Genomic DNA, 21,838 nt, shown 5'->3' with positions numbered 1-21,838 from the left:
CAAAAATGTATTTATAGGTTTATGCATTAGTCATCCAAATGAGTCAAATCAATTAGATACCTTTCAATGTTACGGTCTTTTTAGTGCCAAAGTCCCTCTTTTTGTAACTAAACTTCCACCGCAGCTCAACAGGGAAACACAAAGAGGGAATATGATGCTAAAAAGACTATTAATGTGGATCAAGTATATCCACTTGATATGACTAACTCAGACTGCTGAAGCCTCATAGAAGCCTCAGCTTAACTTTTAAATGCATCTTTGCATAAAATGACTGTGTGGACACACTGTGGATTTCGGCCCCCATCACTTACATTGAAAAAGCATTTGCAGGGGATCTTTTAATAATCAGTATGAACAGGAAGAATGGTTATAGTAAGGAAAACCTCTTTCAGTGTTCTTGTGGGAACCTGACTGTTGTTTTGTGTGAAACGTTACAGCCTCTGATTTGTTTGTGGTTCAATAATGAAAGCATTAATGCTTCTTTACTCTTTACTTTGTTTTTTACTCTTCTACTTTGAAGTTACAGTACAGTTAAAACACACTGGATTTGGCATCACACAAGTAAAATTAGTAATACCTAACAATATGTTAAAATACCTGCATTCATACTATGAGCCTACTTAAGGAGAAGCGCAGAGGTTTTAAAATCAAAAGTAAAAGTACTCATCAGGCAGTACATGAGCAGAGAGAAACTTTCCACTTTCAGAAGATGAAAGCGAAAACAGCTTTCTAGTGTCAAACTCTGCACCTACATCATTCAGCACAGCAAAGGTCAAACACTTTAAGAACAAGAAGAAAAACATATTTTGACTCAAAAGATGAATTAGTTATCAAGAGTTGCAATTTAATTTTTTAGCAATCAATCACAGCAGCTCAAATTTTTTATTTTGACGTGTTGTAATTTAGCAACTTAAATATTTAATGTGTGTGGTTTCTTGCATGATGCTCAAAGAAAAGAGAACTTCACATGATTGTCATTGTGATTCATGATCTTTGCTTTTATTATTAATAACAATACTTAGGCATCATTAAACAAACAAAAAAAAAACAATAATAACACTGTAATCAGGACACAGCTGATTCTTCTGTATCACTGGGGAAGAGAGGTTGCTGGTTGGTCTGGGTTAGTAAAAAATAAAAGAACGTGGTGATGGTGGAATGAGGGCTATGTTTGGAAGGAAGGTAATTTATGAGAACAGGTAAGAATAGGAGAAAAGTGGGGGAGTGAGGACATGCTTGTCTTGCTGTTGGCTCTGTGATGTGAGGTGGAGACAGAGAAGAACAGAAGAGGACATGAAGAAAGGAGAGAGAGCTTCCCATACATTACAGATAAGGCACTTGACATAAAAAAAACTTTAAAGCATAACAACAAAACTGCAACACTCATCATTTCATCAATTCCTCAAAATACTGAACTGCTAAAAGCCTGATTTCAATATGTTTTACCTCCTTGGTACTAACATGAAATAACACACCTGTAAACCTGTTTCATACACAGAATCATACCAAAAATCATTCATCTAGATCAACACTTAAATTCTCACCCAGGGTTAACAAACATAACCTGGGCTACTAGGCAGTGGTCTGAACAAATGTGGTCCTTATTTCGCCTGCATTTCAACAGAGCAATCCACCTTCGCAAAGAATTTTTTTTCTTGAGCGTCATCGCTTTGCAGTGGGTGGCATCATCAGCATGGTTCATGACTCGACTGGATGAAACTGCTTCAGCCAAACCAGAGAGAGGGAAAAACATTCAGCTCTGTCAAGCTAGCAGGAAGCTGTGATTCTATTGCGGTGTTTGCGCTGAAACTGTGGGACTATTTAAGCAGAGAACTGAGAACTGCACGCTTTGCGGCTCAGACATCTCCTGTGGAAGCAAGGATTGTACACAATGAGCTATGCTGGATTAAGATTTTTCTTTAAGATGCTGTTTATCTACAAAACTGAAACCAAATTTTGCTGTGAAGCTCACGAGGCAGACGACTTTATAGACTGTAAAAGCAGCAGCAGGCACACAATCTTACTGCGAGTTATTACATCATATAAGAGACACTGTAGGTTTGTGCAAAGACATCGCAATAGCTGAACAAACACTTATTGCATAGACAGAAATATTAGGGAAGTAAATGCCCTATTGCCTCACTTTCATAAAACTCACCTTTACTTTGTTCTTTTAGTAGAAAAGAAAAGTACAGTGGAATAAAGCAACACATGAGTATAGCAGAAAGCTTTAAAATGGCCATTAGTTGGCTCTACTGGGGGTTTTCCATACACGTGCTGGCTTGGCTTGACTCATTTTGACTCACTCCGTCAGCCCCACGCGGCAGGTTTTTGCATCTCCATTACAACAAGAAGGGTCTATCTGCAGTCTTGCAGACCTACACGACACACACCCACTTTAACAGCATCCTACACGACACACACACCCTTGACCCCTTACTCCTTACTAAAAATCTCATTGCTCGCTGCCCCGACTTCGTAGATGGTCCATCTCAGGCGCGAATTAGTGCGTTTAAACCGGTAATGGAGTTGCAAATCAATGCGGCGTGGTTTTTGACTCGGCACGGCCAAAAGTGCCAATGGAAAAAGGCTATAAGGCACACAGTTAGAACAAGAAAAGCTATAGTAGAAGCAGCATCACTCCCCCTCCCTCGTGTCCTCCCCACACTTTCCATTTTCATCCCTGCCTCTTTGAAATTTTGGGGACACACTGACAATGATACATTTCTCTGATGACAAAGCGAAAAAGCCATGCCACTTAATGTAGTGTGTATATCATCCGCTAGATCTCTGTGCCCTCTAAAAATGAGTTGTGTGTGAGTGTGTTTTTTTCACGTTGTGCGAAAGTAACAGTGTCAAATTTCCTTGATTTTAGGGAATGACTTGCCCCATTCCTCACCTACATCCCCTCTTCTTTCTCTCTTTTTATCCCTCCCTCCCGCTCCCCCACCGAGGGATATGAGTCCTTCTCACATTCTTTCGTCCTGACACTTGTTTGCTTTCACTCGGTCTTGCTGTGGTTGTTGTTGTAGACTGTGTAGCCATTCTGCACCGGTCCATTTTTCTTCATGTCCTTTTTAACCTCCACTTCCTCTTCTTCTTCTGATTCATCTGTCTCATCTTTGTCGCTTCTTGCATCGTCCACTTTTTCCTGAAAAAGAAAAAAAAGAAAAAAAGAGAGAGAGAGTGTGAGGAGAGCAGGCCGTTTAGAAGCAAGTCATAAATCAAGAAGACCTTCCGCTCCAAACTGTGCTGGAGCTCTGGCCAACGTCAGGACAATCTCAAACTGTCCAGCTGCATGCATGAATATATACTTTTATGGAATATATTCTTATGTTAAATGTACCTATATTTATGGTTATCCTGTGGTTTTTTTGTGGTATATTCTATTTCATCTTTGTAGGTATTTATACAGTTTTATAATCTGTTTTGAATAATTAATCCACCTGCAACTGACTTGAAATCATCAAAGAGATCCAAGAGACGTAAAGCTCATCAGCAGATTATTTTATCGATTGATTGATTAATATTTTAGTATTAAAATGTCAGAAAAAAGTGAAAAATACCTGTTATTATTTTATAAAACCTCAAAAAAGTGTCATTTTATCTGTCCAACAGTCCAAAAATATCCTTTTTATTTTCAAATATGACATCAGGTAGTCAGATTTGACAGTGAAATTATGGTAATTTTGCTAGAAAAATAACTGAAACAATTACTCAATTATCAAAATAGTTGCTGATTAATTCTCTGATGATAGACTAATCTATTAATTGTTTCATTTCTAAATTATTAAAAAAAAATGGATAAAATACATACTATATTCATTTGAAAACTGAAAATAGCATCTGGTTTGCCTCTCTCCCACTTTTACAATTTCTCCAACTTTTTTCCACCCTTTTCTTTTTGTTGTAAGCTTTGCCACTCAGGAATAATCATATGAAAGTTATATATAGCTACGTAAAGACTTGCTGTCCCTAATTTTAAATGATTATCTTATAAAGATATGATGTTGCCTGGCAGCAGAGTTACTGACATACAGTACCAGTCAAAAAAGTTTTGTCACTCTTTCTCATTCAAGGGAATGGGAAGGTGTTTTTTGTAAGTATTTTGTAAGTATCTGATAAAATGTATCAAACAAATCTAAGCTGGATGATGACGATGTGAGCGCTGACATTTCCATTATTTTTTGGATTGATAAACAGACACTTGAACCTTACATGTAGATTTCTTTATGCTTGCTTACATTGTTTGTGAGGAAGCGGACTGCTATCCGTACGATGAGGACAGCCCAGAAGACATGTAGACACTGCAGTACCATCAAAAGACCGTTGAAAAAGTAATAGCCGAAGAAGGGTTCATAGACAGTCACTGGGTATACCCACGTACAGTAAATAATCCTGCAGAGAGAGAGAGAGAGTTAGGAAAAGATAACTAAGTAGTTATGAAAAAGCATAAAATACATTAGTAATATATTGTCTGTGTCTGTGCTGATGTTACATGTACCGGAAGGGGAAGATGACAAGGCGAGTGATGATGAAGATTGCAGCAAATACAATGAAGATGTAGTTACAGGCATTTCGCCACCCAGCATAGTTGAACATCTTTGCAGACTGTCAGAGGAAAAGAGAAAAAAAATGAGCTCAACAGGAAAGTTGCAGACAACCAGAGTAGTTTAGATTTAGGTCCGATATATTTAAAATATGACACATCAGACTCTGTCAGGGATAGAACAATAAAGTGCTGGACTTATTTCCATCATTGTCCCTGGTGTTTTCACAGACCAACCATTCAACAAGATGGGGACAGATTTCATTGTCTGACATGAAGAAATATCACAATACAAGCACCGAATGTAGACAACAGAATACCATAAACAAGTAGTTGACAAAATGTTTTTAGGATGTACTTAAGACAAAAGACAACATAGACTCACGTAACATCACATAAGAGAAAACAGTTTGTGTGACACCAGTTCAAATTGCAGTGATGAAGAATAAAAGTTTAGACATGAAAAAAATATCAAGATACCGTTATTCTATTCAGGAACTGTCTGATAGACGTTGTTTTGACTTAAAGCTAGAAGGATATGACTCATCCTAAAACCTGCAATAACTGATTTTTTGGCCACTTGGGGGCGGAAACAAGTTGTGAGCACAACATTGACATTTCATCACCTTTTAATAGATGTTGAACTTGTTAGCAAACAGTTGCTTATTGACACAACAAACATTGTCACTCATTTGGAGTCATGTTTCTGTCCACCCGATGAATGTGAGTCCAATATCCACTCACTTTTGATCTCTACCGACTCCTGAGAGAAGTATACCGTCTCTTTAGATGTTCACCAGCGAGCCGCTATCTGTGTCTGTTAGCTGTTTGATGTTGAGCAGGTAGTGTACAGTGGGTTTTTAGGGCTTTTTCACTGAAAACAGCTGCCTGGTGCCACCAAAAATGACACCATGAGAGCACTGAGAGTGAAGCAAAACAGTAAAGTTGCAGCTGTACAGCTAAACAATGATCTGAAACTTGTTGTGTCTAGTTGAGTAGTTTGGTGTTGTTTTCCCCACCAGGTGGCAGTGTATCACAAGTTTACTTCTACTGTCTAAATTTATTTCAGTTATAGTTTTATAGCCCTCATTAAATTATTTGTAATCAAAACTTAAGTGTCAACAGGGTCAGTGGCATTATTCTTATTGGTAGAGATAAATGACATCAACATATATAAAGGTGTGGTAAACATTTACAGTGGCCCCATTCATATCTATTGTATTTGCATGATTCTGAATATAGTTCCTCACGTTACCATTAACAGCTGACTGGTTGTGAAGGTACATGGGTCACATGTCAGCTGATTGCAGTCACATGTTTGTTTGCCAAAATGGAAGTGAGGTAATCAAAATACAATGAATAAAAAGTACTGAGTTGAGGCTCTGGAGAGATATTTACCTCAAGGAGGTAATCAGAGGAGTCGTGCACCAGCATGATGAGAGTTCCAGCACGAATGTAGTTTACACACCAGGAGAAGCTGATGAGGAGAATGGTCGCTACATGGTGGACAATCTGCTCCTTGAAGTCCTAAAAAAGTGGCAGAGGGTGACAAACTATTCATGCAGGGGGAATGAACATTTGGAGAACATATATTTGTGTGTTGCATATTTTAAGCAGGTCTGAGTGTGTTGCAGTAAATCCTGCTTAAGAGGCATCTAGGTTGGAATATTGTGTTGGAGCAGGAACGCACTGTGCCCCTTTGGCAAGATTTCCCCCACTGTGTTCAGCTGACCCAAGCTGAGCAAAGTCCAAACACACACACACACACACACACACGCACACACACATTCAGACACACGTGTAACAACAGTCTAATGTCCACTCACAGTCCAAGCCAGATGTCAGATTGATCAGATAGTCAGAACAGTTTGTCTTCTTCTTGATCTTGATTTAATAACCATATAAAAGGAAAAAACTGCCCTGTGCAAAAATTGTGCTTCATTTTCAGGAAATCTTGTGTATCTTTTCTGTCTGTTCCCATGAAATGTATTTTGTTTTCCACCACTTGATGAACTAAGGAAGAGCAGATAAATCCACTTACTTTGCGTTTGACGTCAGAAGCCACACTGAAGAGCAAAGAGCCGTAGAAACCCAGCTCGATCATGTAGTACCAATACTGAGATGGCAGGAGAGTCTGCAGGAGAGGAAGCAGATTTCACAATCCATATACCAGTATAAAATATTGCACCAAAATATTGCAAACTAGGTCAGCAAGTAATTAAAAAAGTCTTTCAGAAAGCAGTGAATAAATGTCCATCAAAAGCTGACACATTCAAATAGCTTTCTTCGGCTGGCTAACAACCCCAAAGATTTGAGTTGTTTATCATGAAGGACTAAAGAAAAAGGTAAATATTGATATTTGAGAATCCGAATTTTTTGCATCTTTGCTTAAAAAATGATTTAAAAGATTTCAAAAAATTTCATGTGCAGAACCAAACCAACAATATCTATCTTTTTCTATTCCTCTGTGCTGTAGACCTCTGTTGTTGTCCAAAAACTATTAAAATACATCAATGAGCCACACCGCTGCACTGGGTGACATGTTCCTGCGATTAGGTTATGGTAGTTTGTTTAGAAACGGCTCCGAAGACTAATAACAGCGATCATGTTTTCAGCCTCTGGACAGTAGTGACGTGTAAGGCAGACACCACTGAGAATGTGCGAGAAAGCAGTTCTGTTTACAGAGCTTTGCTAGCTTGTTGTGCTACAAATCATTAGCTGTTGACTTTATACTAAAGTTGTAATTTACAGTTTTGCGCAATGTCAAGAGGTTGTGATCTGTAGCACAACAAGCTAGCGAAGTTCCCGCACACGCCCAGTGGCATTTACCTTTGAAGGAAAAGCTTTCCTTAGGCTGAAACGTGATCCAAACTCTTTGTGGTGAAGGATCATGTCACTTGGTGCAGCGGTGTGGCTCACTGACATGTTTTTAATAGTTTTTGGCCATAAACAGAGGTCTACGGCACAGAGGAATAAGAAATATCTGACTTTGGATACACACACAATACTTTGTTTTGGCTCTGCATGTGAGATTTGTCGACAAAAACAAAAATATAGAAAATCAGAATTATCCTTTAAACAATGAACCAATTATCTAACTTTCTGTCGATTGATGAATCTACTCCTTTTTTCAGCTCTAGATGGAACTCTGTATTAGGAGGGCGCCTTGTGTTTCATGCATTCAGTGTACTCAGCCATCCAAGAGACGTACCAGCACAGGAAAGCCTTGCCACATCTCCTGCAGGTCATACAGCCAAGGTTTCTGGAAGGAGAGATGCAACGTGAATGAGACAGCAGAGCTCGACAGGTGTATTTATATCAACTGACTCAGCATAGCAATGAGTCAACGCTGCCCTTCTGATAACGCGAGAGGTGATGTTATCACAGCTAAAAAAGACAAACTACCATGGAAACTGTCAAGTTACGATGGCAGGGCAGGTGACAAATGAGGATGTAAAGAGACAGGAGGAGGGGTCGAGGTTAACATGGCAGTACTCACATCGATGAGGGCGGCCAGGCCAGCAATGAAAGCAAGAAGGTAAAAGGTAAATCTCCAACTGCAAGAGAACACACACACACATACAAACACACTCTCTACTCAGTCAATGGGGAAAAAGACAATAGACACATTTTCTACCAGCAGACACAAAAAACACATCACACACACACACACATACACACAAAAAATTCTCGCCCACAGTCACAAACACACAAGATGGAAAGAAAGGCAAGGCTGAATGAACGGCCTGGAAAAATCTGGTGAACTACGTCGAGAATGTCAAATCAGGACACACACAGCCAAACATACTGACACACAATGAGAGCTGTCAGACTGTATCCTCTCTGTTAATATCCTGTAACAGAGACAGTGAGGGGTCATCCCCACTGCAGCCTCTCATACAGGTGGTGAGAAAAATGGGATTTCACACAGACACACAGACCACAGAAAATAAACTAAAACCAAAAAAAAAAGGTGGATGTAGAGAAATAGGAGACAGTGAGTGTGTGAGTAGGTGATACTCCAGTGGGGGAAATAAGAGACACAGAAAGCCTGTTGTGTGCACACACACAATAGATTGATTCAGAGGAGAAATGCCGTCACACACGCAGCGAAAGACACACCATAACCAGCGAGTGACAAACAAGCAGTCACATGCACATCTGCACACACGCGCATCATACTGTATGCAGAACATCAATCCACTTTAAAGCTTTACTTACACACATATATATAGATCAGACACATAAATACACATCTAATTCTGGTTCATTATGGCAGATTAAAGGGTCAGTTCACCTAATTACAAACAAAACATATTCTCCCACTTATTCTTAGCGGTATCTTACCATCCAGATAGTTTTGGTTTCATTTGCCTCAACTTTTCTTTTTTTTTCCAATTTCAGATTAATTGTTTTGTTGGACTGATACTCCAAAACTGAAACAGTTTATTATTGTATACGATGAAGAAAAAGCAGGAAATCATCAGGATAGAGAAGCTATAATCGGGTATTGCTCTGCATTTTGTCCTGACTTAAATGATCGATTATCAAAACAGCTAATAAATACGTTAAAGGGGACATATCATGCACATTTCTAGATCTATATTTACGTATATTCTTGGGCTCTACTGGCATATCTTTTTACAGTTCAAGAAACTCCTGATTTATCTTATACTGGCTCTGTATGCAGCCCCTCAGTTCAGCCTCTGTCTGAAACAGGACATTTTAGCTCCTGTCATGAGCCAACTCTCTTCTGATTGGTTAGCTTCCGGAGGCTGCCCCTCAGCAGACTCCTAGCGGCTCCGGAGGCTACGTAAATAAACAACAGTAGTAGGATGTCACCAGTGTGTGAAATACCATTTGACATTCGGAGGGTCCAGGTACCATTGGCGGTACCTCCAAAATAGAATAGGCATACATCAGCCACTAGATCCTTGTAGCAATACAAGAACAAGCACGGTTGTGTTTTTTTTAAATTGGTCTAGGTATTTGTTTATTCTGTGATATAAAGACTGTTTAAGTATGTCTTTTGCATACAGGACAAATTAGTTCATGTTCACATTTTTTATTGGACATTTTAAACATCCAGAGGCAGCTGTTTGTGGGCATGCACGAACAATTTGATGTCATCTTGAGGAGGAAGTAAACGTGTCTTTGCAAACGGCATTTTCAGAGCAGGATGAAGCCCTGGGCTGTTGACTTGCAGGGAACATTTTTACATATGTTCACCTTGTGTTTTGGAACTTTGACCATATTTAACATAGACATCCAACAACAGATAGCATTACATGTCCTCTTTCGCATTACTGAATTTCTATTGAGCAATAAATCATTTCTACTCTATTCACAGCATTGAAGAATTATGTTGAAAAAAATATAACATCTCTTCCCAGAAAAACATTCCTGTTACTGTGGGTAATCCATCAAACATGCTCAAAATGATATTTATAGGGATTACTTCCCCAGTCCAATGTAGTTTCAATGACACCTGTTAATAGTAAATTATAGTGTTTGTCATTTGAGTGAACTGACCCTTTATGTTGCCTAAAAAGCTTTTGTGGATCTATTGTTAAACACATATAAAGACCATGACAATGAAGCTAATGGTAATGAGAATCACTACAGGGGAGTTACACATTGAACACAACATATGGGATGAAATAACACTTAAACACATCATCATGTGTTTTTCTACACATACTACTGTATATAACTGTATATTTGCAGTAACGCTAACAGTATCGTGCTATCTACTGTTGTTTACGGCACACTTGTAGACGTGAATGTCTGTCTGCTGTTCTGTACATATATTTCGGTGTCATCTGTTGCCATGCTGTGAATCCTGCCAGCTGAGACTCACTAACTTCCGTGGCCTTGCATTATCAGCGGATCACGGTGTTGGTTTAGCTCTGCTTCTGCTACAGCAAATGCTAACACGTAAAAATAACTGACAGTAGTGACAGAGCCCCTGTTGCAGAGGCCCCCGTGCTAATGAGCGTGATGTGTGGACGGTCGGATTTGGGTGTCTGAGTGTGAAGAGTAGGGGCAACAGGCACGGTAGCACCAGAGTGGCATTGTAATGAGTGCATGTTAAAAATAGAGGGCTACTTTTGCCCTCAGAAATGCGCTCATATAGCCAGAGGAACGCGAGGGTGGCAGCTGCTTCAACCTGCTCTATACAGCAGCTCTATATCAGTGTGTGCATATATGTTTAAAAAGAGTGTGTGTGTGTGTGTGTGTGTGTTTACCTGGCCTCTCGAAACTTTTTGAGCAAACTCGGTCTGTCCTGGTTCCTCCGTCTCCTGAACCATCGCTGCACTTGTCTTTCTGAACAGCCGGTCTGCTTGCAAAGACTCGCTATAGAAGTCTGAAAACAACACGAAGATGATTCATTTCTTGTGCACACACAGCACAGTAGCCTTTTGAGTGTGTACATGTGTGTGTGTGTGTGTGTGTGCAAACATCTACCTGTGTGGGGTTTTTGGTAGTGTTACAGTAGTAGGACTCCAGTGTGGGGTTGTGAGGGGCTTTGAGCCGTACTGTCTCTTTCACCCCAAGGAGAGAGGCCAGAGGTGTAGCCACCTTCCTGCAATCACAAAACGGTTGTTCAGATGAGACAAAAAATACATGAAATGAAGCGAAATCAGGAACTGCAGGAAATTGAAGAAGCATGGGATAAAGTGGAGGTTGCAACCAGGGAAACTCTTTGAGTAATTTGTGAAAAAAATAAGCAAAAAAGGACTAATAGCATCATAAAAGTTGTTGTTAAAAAGCTGTAATATACATGATCGCGTGATTCAAGTCACATGAAAATAATCCAAACAGATTTATGTTGTTAAGCACTGTTTGTTTGTCTTTATAATTTACAACTCTATAACTAGAGAGGCGTATGAATAAAAAAAAACAATAATGACATTGGCATTAGCAATAAAACATTGCTAAATAACCTAAAACATCTGAAACGACTGATTAGCAACTAGAAACAGGAACACTGTACTACTGAAACAGTCACTTGAAAGCATGGACTTGTATAAAGTAGGGCAGAGGGTAAGGAACATTAAATAATTGCTGACAAAAAAAAAAGCAAGAGATAAAAACTGCATTTTGAAGTAAAATAATCCAATTATTGGTCAGAGGAGGAGATGACCAATGTGCAGATAAAAAAAGAGAGAAGAAGCAGCCAAGAAAAAAAGGACAAGTGGACAGAGGAGAATCTGGAAATGAAGAGAAAGCGAAATGTCAGGATAAAGACACAGAGTGAGATGGAGAGAAAAATGGACTGACCTTTCGAAGATCTGACGGATAATGAGGAATATAAGGGCGATGGGCAGGGCCACCCACAGATCACCGGCTTTGGCGTACACTCGTCCATCCCGATCCTCCAGGTCGGCCCAGCCCAGGCCCTCTGGAAACCACAGCCGCTCCTGCCAGAACCACTCTCTCAGCTCTGACAGCATCCTGCAACACAGGACACACAAGAGGTTTATTAGGCTTATAAACTAAATCATACATGTTCTACAGACTCCACACCCACAAAAATGGTTACACGGCTCCACCTAAGAGCCTTTAAGTCAAGTCCTGCCGATAGGGGGTTGATTAAAAGGCATGTGCTATACAGGCCTGGCTATACGGTTAAACATCTGTGATTGGGAATGTTTGGAACCGTGTAATTAAGAGAATTAGACCATGGTACCCATGTTTCCCTCTCATTGGAAGCCTAGCTGTAGGTTTTTCTTAATGCATATACCAGAGCACATGCAGCATGCCGGGAAGTGGGGAGGCCCACGAGAGGGAGCATAAACCAGACCAACAACTGAGCAAATCTTTTCCTTCATGCTTTCAACACCAGAGCTTTCCTCAACGGTCGACAGCAGCTGCGAGATTTAGTCAGAGAGTACAGAGATGAATATTTCTGCTGCTAAGTTCAGGGAGTGGCAGAAAAAGAGAGTAAGAGGTTTGGTGGCGAGGGAGAAGTAGCATCTGAGGGATGTGAGTCATGATTCATCCATATGTGCAGAGCTGCGGGGGCGTCCCCCATCTCGCCCCCTCCCTCCATACACACACACGCACACTCCCCACACTCCATCTCTGGAGTCCCCTTGCAGATCGACATAAACTCCCCCACCACCCGACCACCAACCCACCCACCCACCCGCTGCAGCTGTAATGCCAAAGACCTTTAACCGCTTCACTTCCACTCCCATCCCCGCCCTTCTGCTCCCCGACCAGTAATCAAGAAGGATTCCCTCTTTGGCCGAGAGAGCCAAAGCCATGTGTAATGTTCTCACTCCTTTGACGATCACTAAAATATGCAGCTGAAATTACACTTGGATATACGGAGTACTAGTAGAGTAGAGTACTGATAAAGGTTTGCAAGAAGAGAAGCTTTTTAAGACCTTTTAACTGTGCGCATCACGAATAGGATTCACAGAAGTAATAAATAATCTTTTGTCATTGTTTCTATTTGTGTCTGGTGCTGGGTATCATTTAAGTGTTTTATAACAGCGCCGATAAATAAAAACCATTACTTGTTCGACACCTCACTTTGACAAATATAAATGTTTTCTTTTTTTATTTAAAGATCCCCTCCAGACATATTTTAAGATGTATATAAAATACGCTACTTTGAATAATAATTTGTGTCTGATATGGTTTTTCCACAAAAAAAGTTAAATTATCTTGTTAAAATCCTTAAAATGTCCCTCATTAAAAATTCCAGATTCTATAAATTTGCAAACATTTTTTCATTTCAAAAGTTTAACTACTGGACACAACATGTCTCCTACTTCAGTGTAAAGTCTATTCTCAGTGTTTGTGTACTGCAGGCATCAGGTTTCAACATCACGCTTGTGGAAGTTCAATATTGGACCAGAATTGGTTTCCAAACTATTTGTGATTGTCACAAATCCTTCTCATAGGCCCGCCCCCTTAAAATCAGGTTTTTAATGAGCACAGAGAAACTTTCCACTTTCAGCAGATGAAAGTGACACACAGCCTTCTGGTGTCAAACTCTTCACATACATCATTCTGCACAAGTGAAGCTCAAAAATTCAACTGTAGGAACAAGAAGAAAAACATATTTTGATGGATTTTGAGGGGACTTTAATGTAAGAAGCTTCATTTCAGATTTTAAATGTCTAAACACAAGCAGATGTGTAAGAACTCTGAGTCTAAAACTGGCAAAAAGTGTCTGATCAAATAATAAGTCTATTAAGATTTTTTTTTTGGCTGTTTTTGGTACCACGATGGCTGGTTTTCATTAGTCTGTGAACACGTTTGGTCAGCACCAGAAAGGTATTGGGGTTCAATATCCAGCCCTGCTTGTAAATGTCCTTATCTACTGCACTTACTGTCCTTATCTAACTCTTTATATCCATCTAATCTAACACAGATAACCGCTTGATGCATAAACATGTGATAGACCACCTTTGCTGCTAGTCGAAGCCTCCGACACTCTCCATGAGATGTTGTCATGGTTGAGTCTGTCGGTTATTTTCCACATCATGTCATGTTAGTCATGGCCCCCTGTTTCCTGTTGCAACAGCACGGTTGGACGAACGCTGGGCTTTTCCTTCTTTCTCCCTCCCCCCACCCTCAGCACAGGTGGTGGATGGGAAAGGTTACATATTTTTCCCAGTCATTTTGCAAACTCTTTCACTCTCGGTAGCACTGTGTCTCACTTGGCTGCTGAACAGCATGTTTGTGTTCTTGTCTCTGGCTCCATAAAAAGTGTAATCTAATAACTAAATTAGCTTGTGAGCACAAACAGGAGTGGTTCAAAGGGCAGAAGTGCTGAGGAAGGCAGACAAGCAGGCTGTTGCCTCAGTTGTAAATTATTTCACATAGTAACAACTGACTATAAACTGTTAATAAGTGTATCAGCTGTAATCAGGCTCAACATGTTCTCACACACGACACACAGAGAGGCCCTAAAAAAAATTAACCAAATGACTAATTCTTTATATTTTGCATTGCAGCAATCGTGGGCTGTGTGGAGGCAATTTAGGATTCAGGATATTTTTAGGGTTACGTGTTGAGATCATCCAGTGAATTCAGCATGTTAAAGCACTTTTCCCCCGCACAGCTTTTCCTAACACCACATTCCATTGGCCCACCGGATCATATGACCAGACTCTGACCATTTCAAAGGTCCAATAAAAATAAAGGATGCCTCTGGCAGGGGAGGGAGAAAGGAAGTTCTCTCTGACTGTATCTCTCTCTCTCTCTTCCTCACTTTGAATATACATTACTAGGATGTGAGCTCCAGCTGTTACTGATATGTTTCTTTTAAACTCAACCTGAATCATCAGTTTACTAACCTGTAATGTATTTCCTCAGAATAAAGGGAAGAAGCCTGTCGGTTTTTTGGCGTCATAGGAGAAGAATACCTAAACAGACTAGGCTGGAACCTGGTACAGAGTCTAGGAATGTTTGGAGAATGTAAACATGCTGCCATCATACAGAGGGAGCGCTCCTGCCCTCCCACTCACTCCCCATGGATGAATGCCATCTTATTGAGTTTTAGAGTCAGCCAATACCTTGTTTATTAGGGTGACAGGAGACGACTAGAGGAACATAAGCCACGAGACAATAGCTATGACTGTGAGTCACTCTAAAAACATACCATCTGCGTGCGTAAAAGTGCCCATTTACTCATATCCATCTATACTTAAGTTGTTCACTGACAGCTGAATCATTCAAACCACAATCTTCGGAAATGACTGTGAGAGAGAGACGGAGATGAGACAGCTTAAAGTGTAGACGTCTCTTCATGAGAGGTCAAAGCTGAGTCGTCAGAACATCGGGTTTGAAGGTTTGATAAGTCAGAGACAGAATGGCACATTAACTAGATATCACAAGAGGTCACACGACAGGAGTCAAAATGGAGCAGAGACGGTTTGATAAGTCAGCAGCCCTGGATTAAATCATGGCCTTGAATACTGCGCGGACTAAATGTTGTCACTTCAGAGCCATAGCCAGGTGAAATATGTCTCTAGTCCCGTTCAGTCTGCATCGAAGGTTCGGCCAGATTCTTGTTTACTTTTTCTCTGATTAGATATTTCCTGAACAGTTTTGCTGATTTATTCAGAGAAAAGATCTCATACAGCTGTTCTGAATTACGACTAAAGTAAACAGTGGTGCGTAAGAGAAGTTTGGCACATTTATATTTCTCATTGTGAGGTGTTGAAAAATTTGTACTCTGCATACTGAGAGGATAGTGACCCAGTAGCAATTGTCTCTCAGTCATACTGTCCGCATTCTTCCTGCTACAGGAAAATAGGGTATAAACTTGAAATGACTTATTTTGTGCACATTTCGCCTACAGATTGATTCCTTCATCGTTAGACTCTTTCTCTGCCATCGGAAATGATGCAGTGAGTCACCTTTCTTCACAGAGCTGATAATCTTTAACACGTTTATTACAGTGTGATTTTAGTGTACCATAAAGGTACAGATTACAGCTTAAATGATTGAAAAATTAACTGGAGACTATTTTTTACAATCAATTAATCTCTTGAATCACTCTCTGGCTCCAGCTTCTAAAATGTGAGGATTATTATATATGATAGTAAACTGAATATATTGGAGTCTTGGACTGTTGGTAGGGTAAAACAAGCTATCTGAATACATCAAGGTGGGTAATTATAAGGGGTCTTGCTCACTATCTGCTGACATTTTATTGACGATTAACAGAGAAAACACTTGACGGACTACTGGATAATGACGGTAGTTGCAGGACATGTTTTAATGCTGTTTTAGTCATTTTAACACTGAGAAGAGTCAAATGTTTGGGGGAAACAATGGCTACATGTACCACTGCAAAATTCAGCAGCTCAGTGCCAAACTTATTAATCTCAACCCCCCAAAAACCAATATCAATTAAACTGTAGCTTACAGTAGACGACGTGCATTATATTAGCCTTTTATCCTACTATCCTTCGTTCTTTACGATCCAACATGCAGCCGCAGTTTTCAGATCAGGTAAGAACTATGAAATCCTGAATGCCCATATTGTGGGATGAAGTGGCAGTTCAGGAGGCTGGCATGCTTTACGCACATGGTTCATTAGCCGTAACTCAGGTCATGCCTTGGACATTTTGAGCCTAAGGGTTTTGAGTGAGTCATACACATCTTTCACATTTTAGACATTCCCAAGCAACATGGTTGTCAGAAAACAGTGTCTTTTTAAAAAAAAAAAAAAAAAATCAAAGTACATGATACAGTTGTCAGGAAAACACACATTACGGAGGATGATGTACTGTAAAGTGGAAGAAAACGTCAAATCATCCCAAGGGCAGACAACCGGTCTTCAGTGATCTGCTTCATCACTGTTATCCAATCTTCTGAGTTTTAGATAGAGATCACAAGAAAGTCAACTTCAATACCTTTGACACTGATTCATGACCCTGATGAATTATTGATGAGGAGATTCAATCAGTCAGCAGACAGAAGTGAATAGGTTCATTCACAGGAGGTGTGAGGATAATATTGTCATGCTGATTCTTTTCTCTAGACTGAGTACTGGCCAATTCATGCCTTTTGAGTAAGTACAGTTACCTTGCTCAGGGCAATCAGATTGGCCTCTGGGTATATGTGAGGCTATTCTTTCTGTTGAGGAGAAGCTCTGCAGGGTCAATTTCATTTCTCACTCATCTAAGAATTGTCTTCTTCTAAATCAGTCAATTCATATTTTAGTCAGTGAAATGTCAGAAAAACTGATAATCGGTCATCACAATTTCTCAGAGCCTAAAGCCTAATTGCTTTTGTCTGATAAACAGACCAAAACCCCCAATCGATTTTCAGTGATATACAGCCAAGAAAAGCAGCTAATTCTCATATTTAGGAAGCTGGAACAAGCGAATGATTGGTATTTTTGCTTAATAACTGACTTAAAAGATGAATCAGTTGTCTCAATCATCAATTAATATTCTGTCAACCGACTAATCGTTTAATCTACAAATAGTTTCAAAACTACTGTCAGGCTTTCGTCAAACTTCACCCAACGATTAACATGATGTTTTACCTGCATACAAAGTCAACACACGCATATGTTTAGAGCCTTGTATCTTGACATTGATTTTTGTTTTGTATTAAGTATGAATGAGCAGTTGCGGTGGTGCAGATAAACCTCTACATAAGGGTACAAACCATATGCTTAAGTAGTGCTTATTTAATTCATGACTCATGGTGATTTAATGCATGCATTCATGCAGGGTGTATCATAGACTCCTATTGCTCACCATTAATTAATCATCAAGTCACTATAACTTTATACATACATTATTTCTTACAAGACTTCATACATTAATTAATAAACCACTATATGAGAAAGAATGTAACAGTTACTGTGAGTTTACAATTTAAGTATTTCACAACCTGATCATGTACAATACACCTGTGTATCTATAATCTTACACATCTCTGATTTTTGATCTAACATGACACATTACATTACATTAACACAACTTGTACTAATTGCACACTGCATATACATTTGCACATTCCTGGTCAATATTTGTACATTTCATTCCCTTCCATTTAAAATTTAAACCTGTAGCAGCTCTTCACACTTAGAATATGTTTTACATTATTTTTTACTGTAAAATTTCTTTCTCTTTTTATATTATTTAAGATTATCTAATTTTGTGTATATTTATACTGTTACGCACCACAACACCAAGGCAAATTCCTCTTACATGCAAACTTGCTTGGCAATAAACCTGTTTATGATTCTCCAGTGTTGTAAATGTGGCATAAAGACCATTAGTTAGGTCTTGCAGCAACATGTAGATGTTTGCATTTGACAACCAGTTGGATTTAAAAACAAAAGCTTCTGTTTTAAACAAAATCTACAAGGTAATAACTTTTATATTTTGTTAGAAGAGGTGTCCTTCTGCTTCATTAAGCCTGCATGGGTATGAACTTCCCTTCACTATGTAACTGGAATCCAGTTAATTTGGTGTTGAGTTCATCCTACAAGCTGTAATGTACTCCAGAGGGCAGTGGTGCCAGGAGGGGTCCCAAACCGAAACAAATCACTGTAGTTAAGAAATATATGTATAATTTATAAAGGTGAACGTGTGAACATGTGAAATTGTCCCCTGCTGTAACTAGGGTTGTTAGTTATGATGTATGTGTGACCTTTGTATGTGTAGTTAGTGATATGCCAAAATATGCCGCTAGTTAGTTAGTAAACTTTGGAAAGACACGCGTCTGGCTCCGCGTCAGACATCAGGGACAAAAGGTTAATTTGTTATTTCTGGACAAAATATTGTCACACAACGACATCCCTACACCGCCATTTATGCGCTCTTGCCGTTAAAAACCCCGAAAGGAGGCCTTTTATAAGAATGCGTGATGACGTCGCAAATGATGAGCCGCAAACACACACGCGCACACAAACTAATAACGTCTACTTGTCGACATGAAAGTGAAACGGTACTTACTTTGTTTTTTTCCCCCGCAGTGAGGCGTGAAATGCGGCTAGCTCACAGAAAAAAGTGTGGTTTTTAAGTCTTTTCACCCACAAAGTCCTCTGGTCCTCCCGCTGGTTAAAAAACCTAACGGTCCTGCTAACGGTCCAGCCCGCTGCTTGTGTCCAAGTTTAGTCTCCGGAATGATTTTTTACATCTTTCCGTGGAACTCAAAGTTAGTTTTCGTTAAGAGAAAAAACGTTGATGGGAGGGGGCGTTGAAAGACAAAAGTAGCCGTATCTGTAGATGGGAGAATCAGTGAGATGCTGCAATGCGACCCGGCAATTTTTCTCCAAAGAAATGTTCAAGCTAACAGTTTTTTTTTCCCCTCTCTCGTTCTCTCTCTCGTCGTGTCACAGCTTGGTCACCCACCCCCAAGTGAGTGTCCCGGGAGGCGGCAGGGTCTGTCCGGGTGTCTGGCCGGGCCGAGGCGGAGAGGTCGGGCCGGCAGGAAAACGAAGTGAGAGGAGCAGCAGACAAGAGGGAGGAGTGAGGGAGGGGGGGGGATAACGGAGAGGGAGGGACGCAGATGACGTTCAAGCACATGAGAGAGCATTTTGGCTGACACATACACACTCACTCACGCGCACACATACACACACACACACACATCCGCGCCTCGTTTCCGCTCCGGGAGAAGTTTAATCGCCACCCCCCTATCCACCCCCTCCACCCCCGTCCCCAGTCTGTCCTGGTGACTCCTGCAGACTGGTTAAACTCTTCTTCAATCACATAGACATTCATTCTCTGTAATTTTCCTGGGTGATAAGACTACTCCTCCTCTTGGCTATGTATATCCCGTTTTGACCTTTGACCCCCTTGTTATTTGTAAACACTTAACCTCCTGCTGTGCCCATTTACTGTTAATTTTCATTTGGTTGTAAAATGAACCTTATCGATCACACTGTGTCTATAAAAACTTGTTTAACCGAATCACATTTTAAATTCATGCTTTCTTTAGCCAATTAATTGCCCCACAAAACCACAAAACCATCAGCTTAATGTGTGAGAAAACTCTGAAATCACATCATCTTCCTGTACATTATGTCCTGTGCTGAGAACAGTTTTGTAGGTAAGTGTGTAATTATCATTCGGTGTTACGTATGTATGTATACCTGTTGAGATTTGACCTTTATACATGCAAAAAGCAGACCTAAATATTTGCTTTTGCAGGGTTTTTTTTTTCACAGGGGATAGATGAAAGTTATCTTACTATCCCTGTGACCTGTGAGCTATAAAAGAAGCATGTGAGGGGTTACAGGCTGACAAACAGTAAAGCAGGTCTGACTAACGACCTTGCCCTAGATACAATTTGCACATGTGAGATGAGTTCAAATGGACAAGGTCAATAACGTTGTGTGTTCTTGTGCATCTGTTCTACATGAAGAACACACCAGGGTCACGAAAGGTTACGAATGAGTTACCATGGAGGTCTGCAATATTTAAAAAAAATAAACTGATGTCAACAGTGAACTATTGGACATTAAAATAGCTTCCAGCTGCCCTCAAATTTAGTTACAATTAAAGAGGGATTACTATGAATTCTTGACACTGTAGTCAACAGTAGAAGAAATTTAGTTGTCGAGGCAGTAGAAAAGTTTCTTATCCTTCAACACAGTAGTACAGATAAACCATAATAAAACTTATGAAAAGTTTTATCATGTAGAGCTGCAATGATTAGGCAAGTAATTGATTAGTTGCCAACTATTAAAATAACCGCCAACTACTGTGAGTCATTCTTTAAGAAAGAAATGTCCAAATTCTCTGGTTCTAGCTCTGTAAATGTGAATATTTTCTGGTTTCTGTGATAGTAAACTGAATATCTTTGGGTTGTGGGCTGTTGGTCAGAGCAGACAAAGACATCTGAGGACGTCTCGTTGAGCTTTAGGAAACAGTGACTGACACTTTTCAACATTTTCTGGCATTTTACAGAACAAACAACTAATACATTGATCGATAATGAAAATACTTATTTCAGCCCTATAATTAAGCTTAACCTCTTACCAGACACACGCATTTTTGTGCAAAATCCTGAAAATAATGTACCCAAAATAGGAAGGTTACTGTTCTTCAACCATTTTTTATTACCTTGGTCTTTTTTAAAAGGCAACTCTTTAAATTTTACAACCAAAAAGCCAGAATGAGTATAAGTGATTCTGAAAATAGTGCCACCAAAGCTAAAGTATCCCAGTATAAGTGGGACAGTGTCGTTTAACAGCTTAAAACATTTTCAGGAACTGTATATCTGCACTTGAATAATATTTTCCACCTTTTAATTCACTCCCAGAGCAGTCATCAAAGGAAAGAATTTGAAAAAGGAAAGAAAGAAATCCACAGGGCTAGTCAAGTGTTGAGATGTTAAGAATCATTTTTCATTTATCTCCTCTCATAATTTGGCCGTACACTTGTTGTTGATTACCTTCTTTTCTCCTTTGGTAACATTAACTGAGATCAGCTCATCAAGGAGAATAATTTCTCAAAAGGGCAGCAGAGTTTACAGGAACCGTGTACTCAAAGATAAAAAAAAATACAGCATTTAATCCAACTGATAAGTGGCCTACTCCCATAAATGAATACAGGAGATAACAAGCCTGGCACATCAGCATAATGTGGGTCAAAACACGCTCTGCCTCTCTGCAGCGACATGCTCTCTACGTACACCCCCTTCTGGTCAGATGACGCTTGTGCTCTCTCATCCTGGTTGTGCATTTGTGTGTGAAATCATACAAACCAATATTTTAGTATGAAAGAAGTCTGTCACTCTTTTTTTTTTATCACACACACACACACACACACACACACACAGAAAATCACA

At 39.8% G+C, this 21,838-nt stretch overlaps 1 protein-coding gene and 1 long non-coding RNA gene across 2 annotated transcripts; one reads left to right on the top strand and one right to left on the bottom strand.

Moving 5' to 3' along the window:
* Positions 1–971: 971 nt before the first annotated feature.
* Positions 972–19,389, bottom strand: cers2b (ceramide synthase 2b). Its single transcript, XM_044359410.1, has 11 exons — positions 18,997–19,389; positions 11,834–12,007; positions 11,018–11,135; positions 10,798–10,916; positions 8,049–8,106; positions 7,761–7,811; positions 6,591–6,683; positions 5,948–6,076; positions 4,505–4,611; positions 4,245–4,398; positions 972–3,151 (listed from the first exon to the last, which is right to left on the bottom strand). Exons 2-11 carry the CDS (start codon positions 12,004–12,006, stop codon positions 3,002–3,004), a joined length of 1,152 nt encoding a protein of 383 aa, XP_044215345.1. The 5' UTR covers position 12,007; positions 18,997–19,389; the 3' UTR covers positions 972–3,001.
* Positions 18,244–19,956, top strand: LOC122987507. Its single transcript, XR_006404503.1, has 2 exons — positions 18,244–18,988; positions 19,383–19,956. It is a non-coding gene; the product is annotated as an uncharacterized LOC122987507 (long non-coding RNA).
* The last annotated feature ends 1,882 nt before the right edge of the window (positions 19,957–21,838 follow it).

Source organism: Thunnus albacares, chromosome 8, assembly GCF_914725855.1.
Source record: "Thunnus albacares chromosome 8, fThuAlb1.1, whole genome shotgun sequence".
Taxonomy (NCBI): Eukaryota; Metazoa; Chordata; class Actinopteri; order Scombriformes; family Scombridae; genus Thunnus; species Thunnus albacares.
Note: the sequence above shows the minus strand (reverse complement) of the source record. Positions and strands in the feature narration are given on the sequence as shown.

Excerpts from the sequence above, each read along its gene's own strand:
- cers2b (XM_044359410.1), bottom strand. The coding sequence starts at position 12,006 with ATGCTGTCAGAGCTGAGAGAGTGGTTCTGGCAGGAGCGGCTGTGGTTT. Across the intron at positions 11,136-11,833 it reads ATCCGTCAGATCTTCGAAAG|GAAGGTGGCTACACCTCTGG; the intron begins GTCAGTCCATTT and ends TTGTGATTGCAG. Across the intron at positions 6,077-6,590 it reads CTTCTGACGTCAAACGCAAA|GACTTCAAGGAGCAGATTGT; the intron begins GTAAGTGGATTT and ends CCACTTTTTTAG.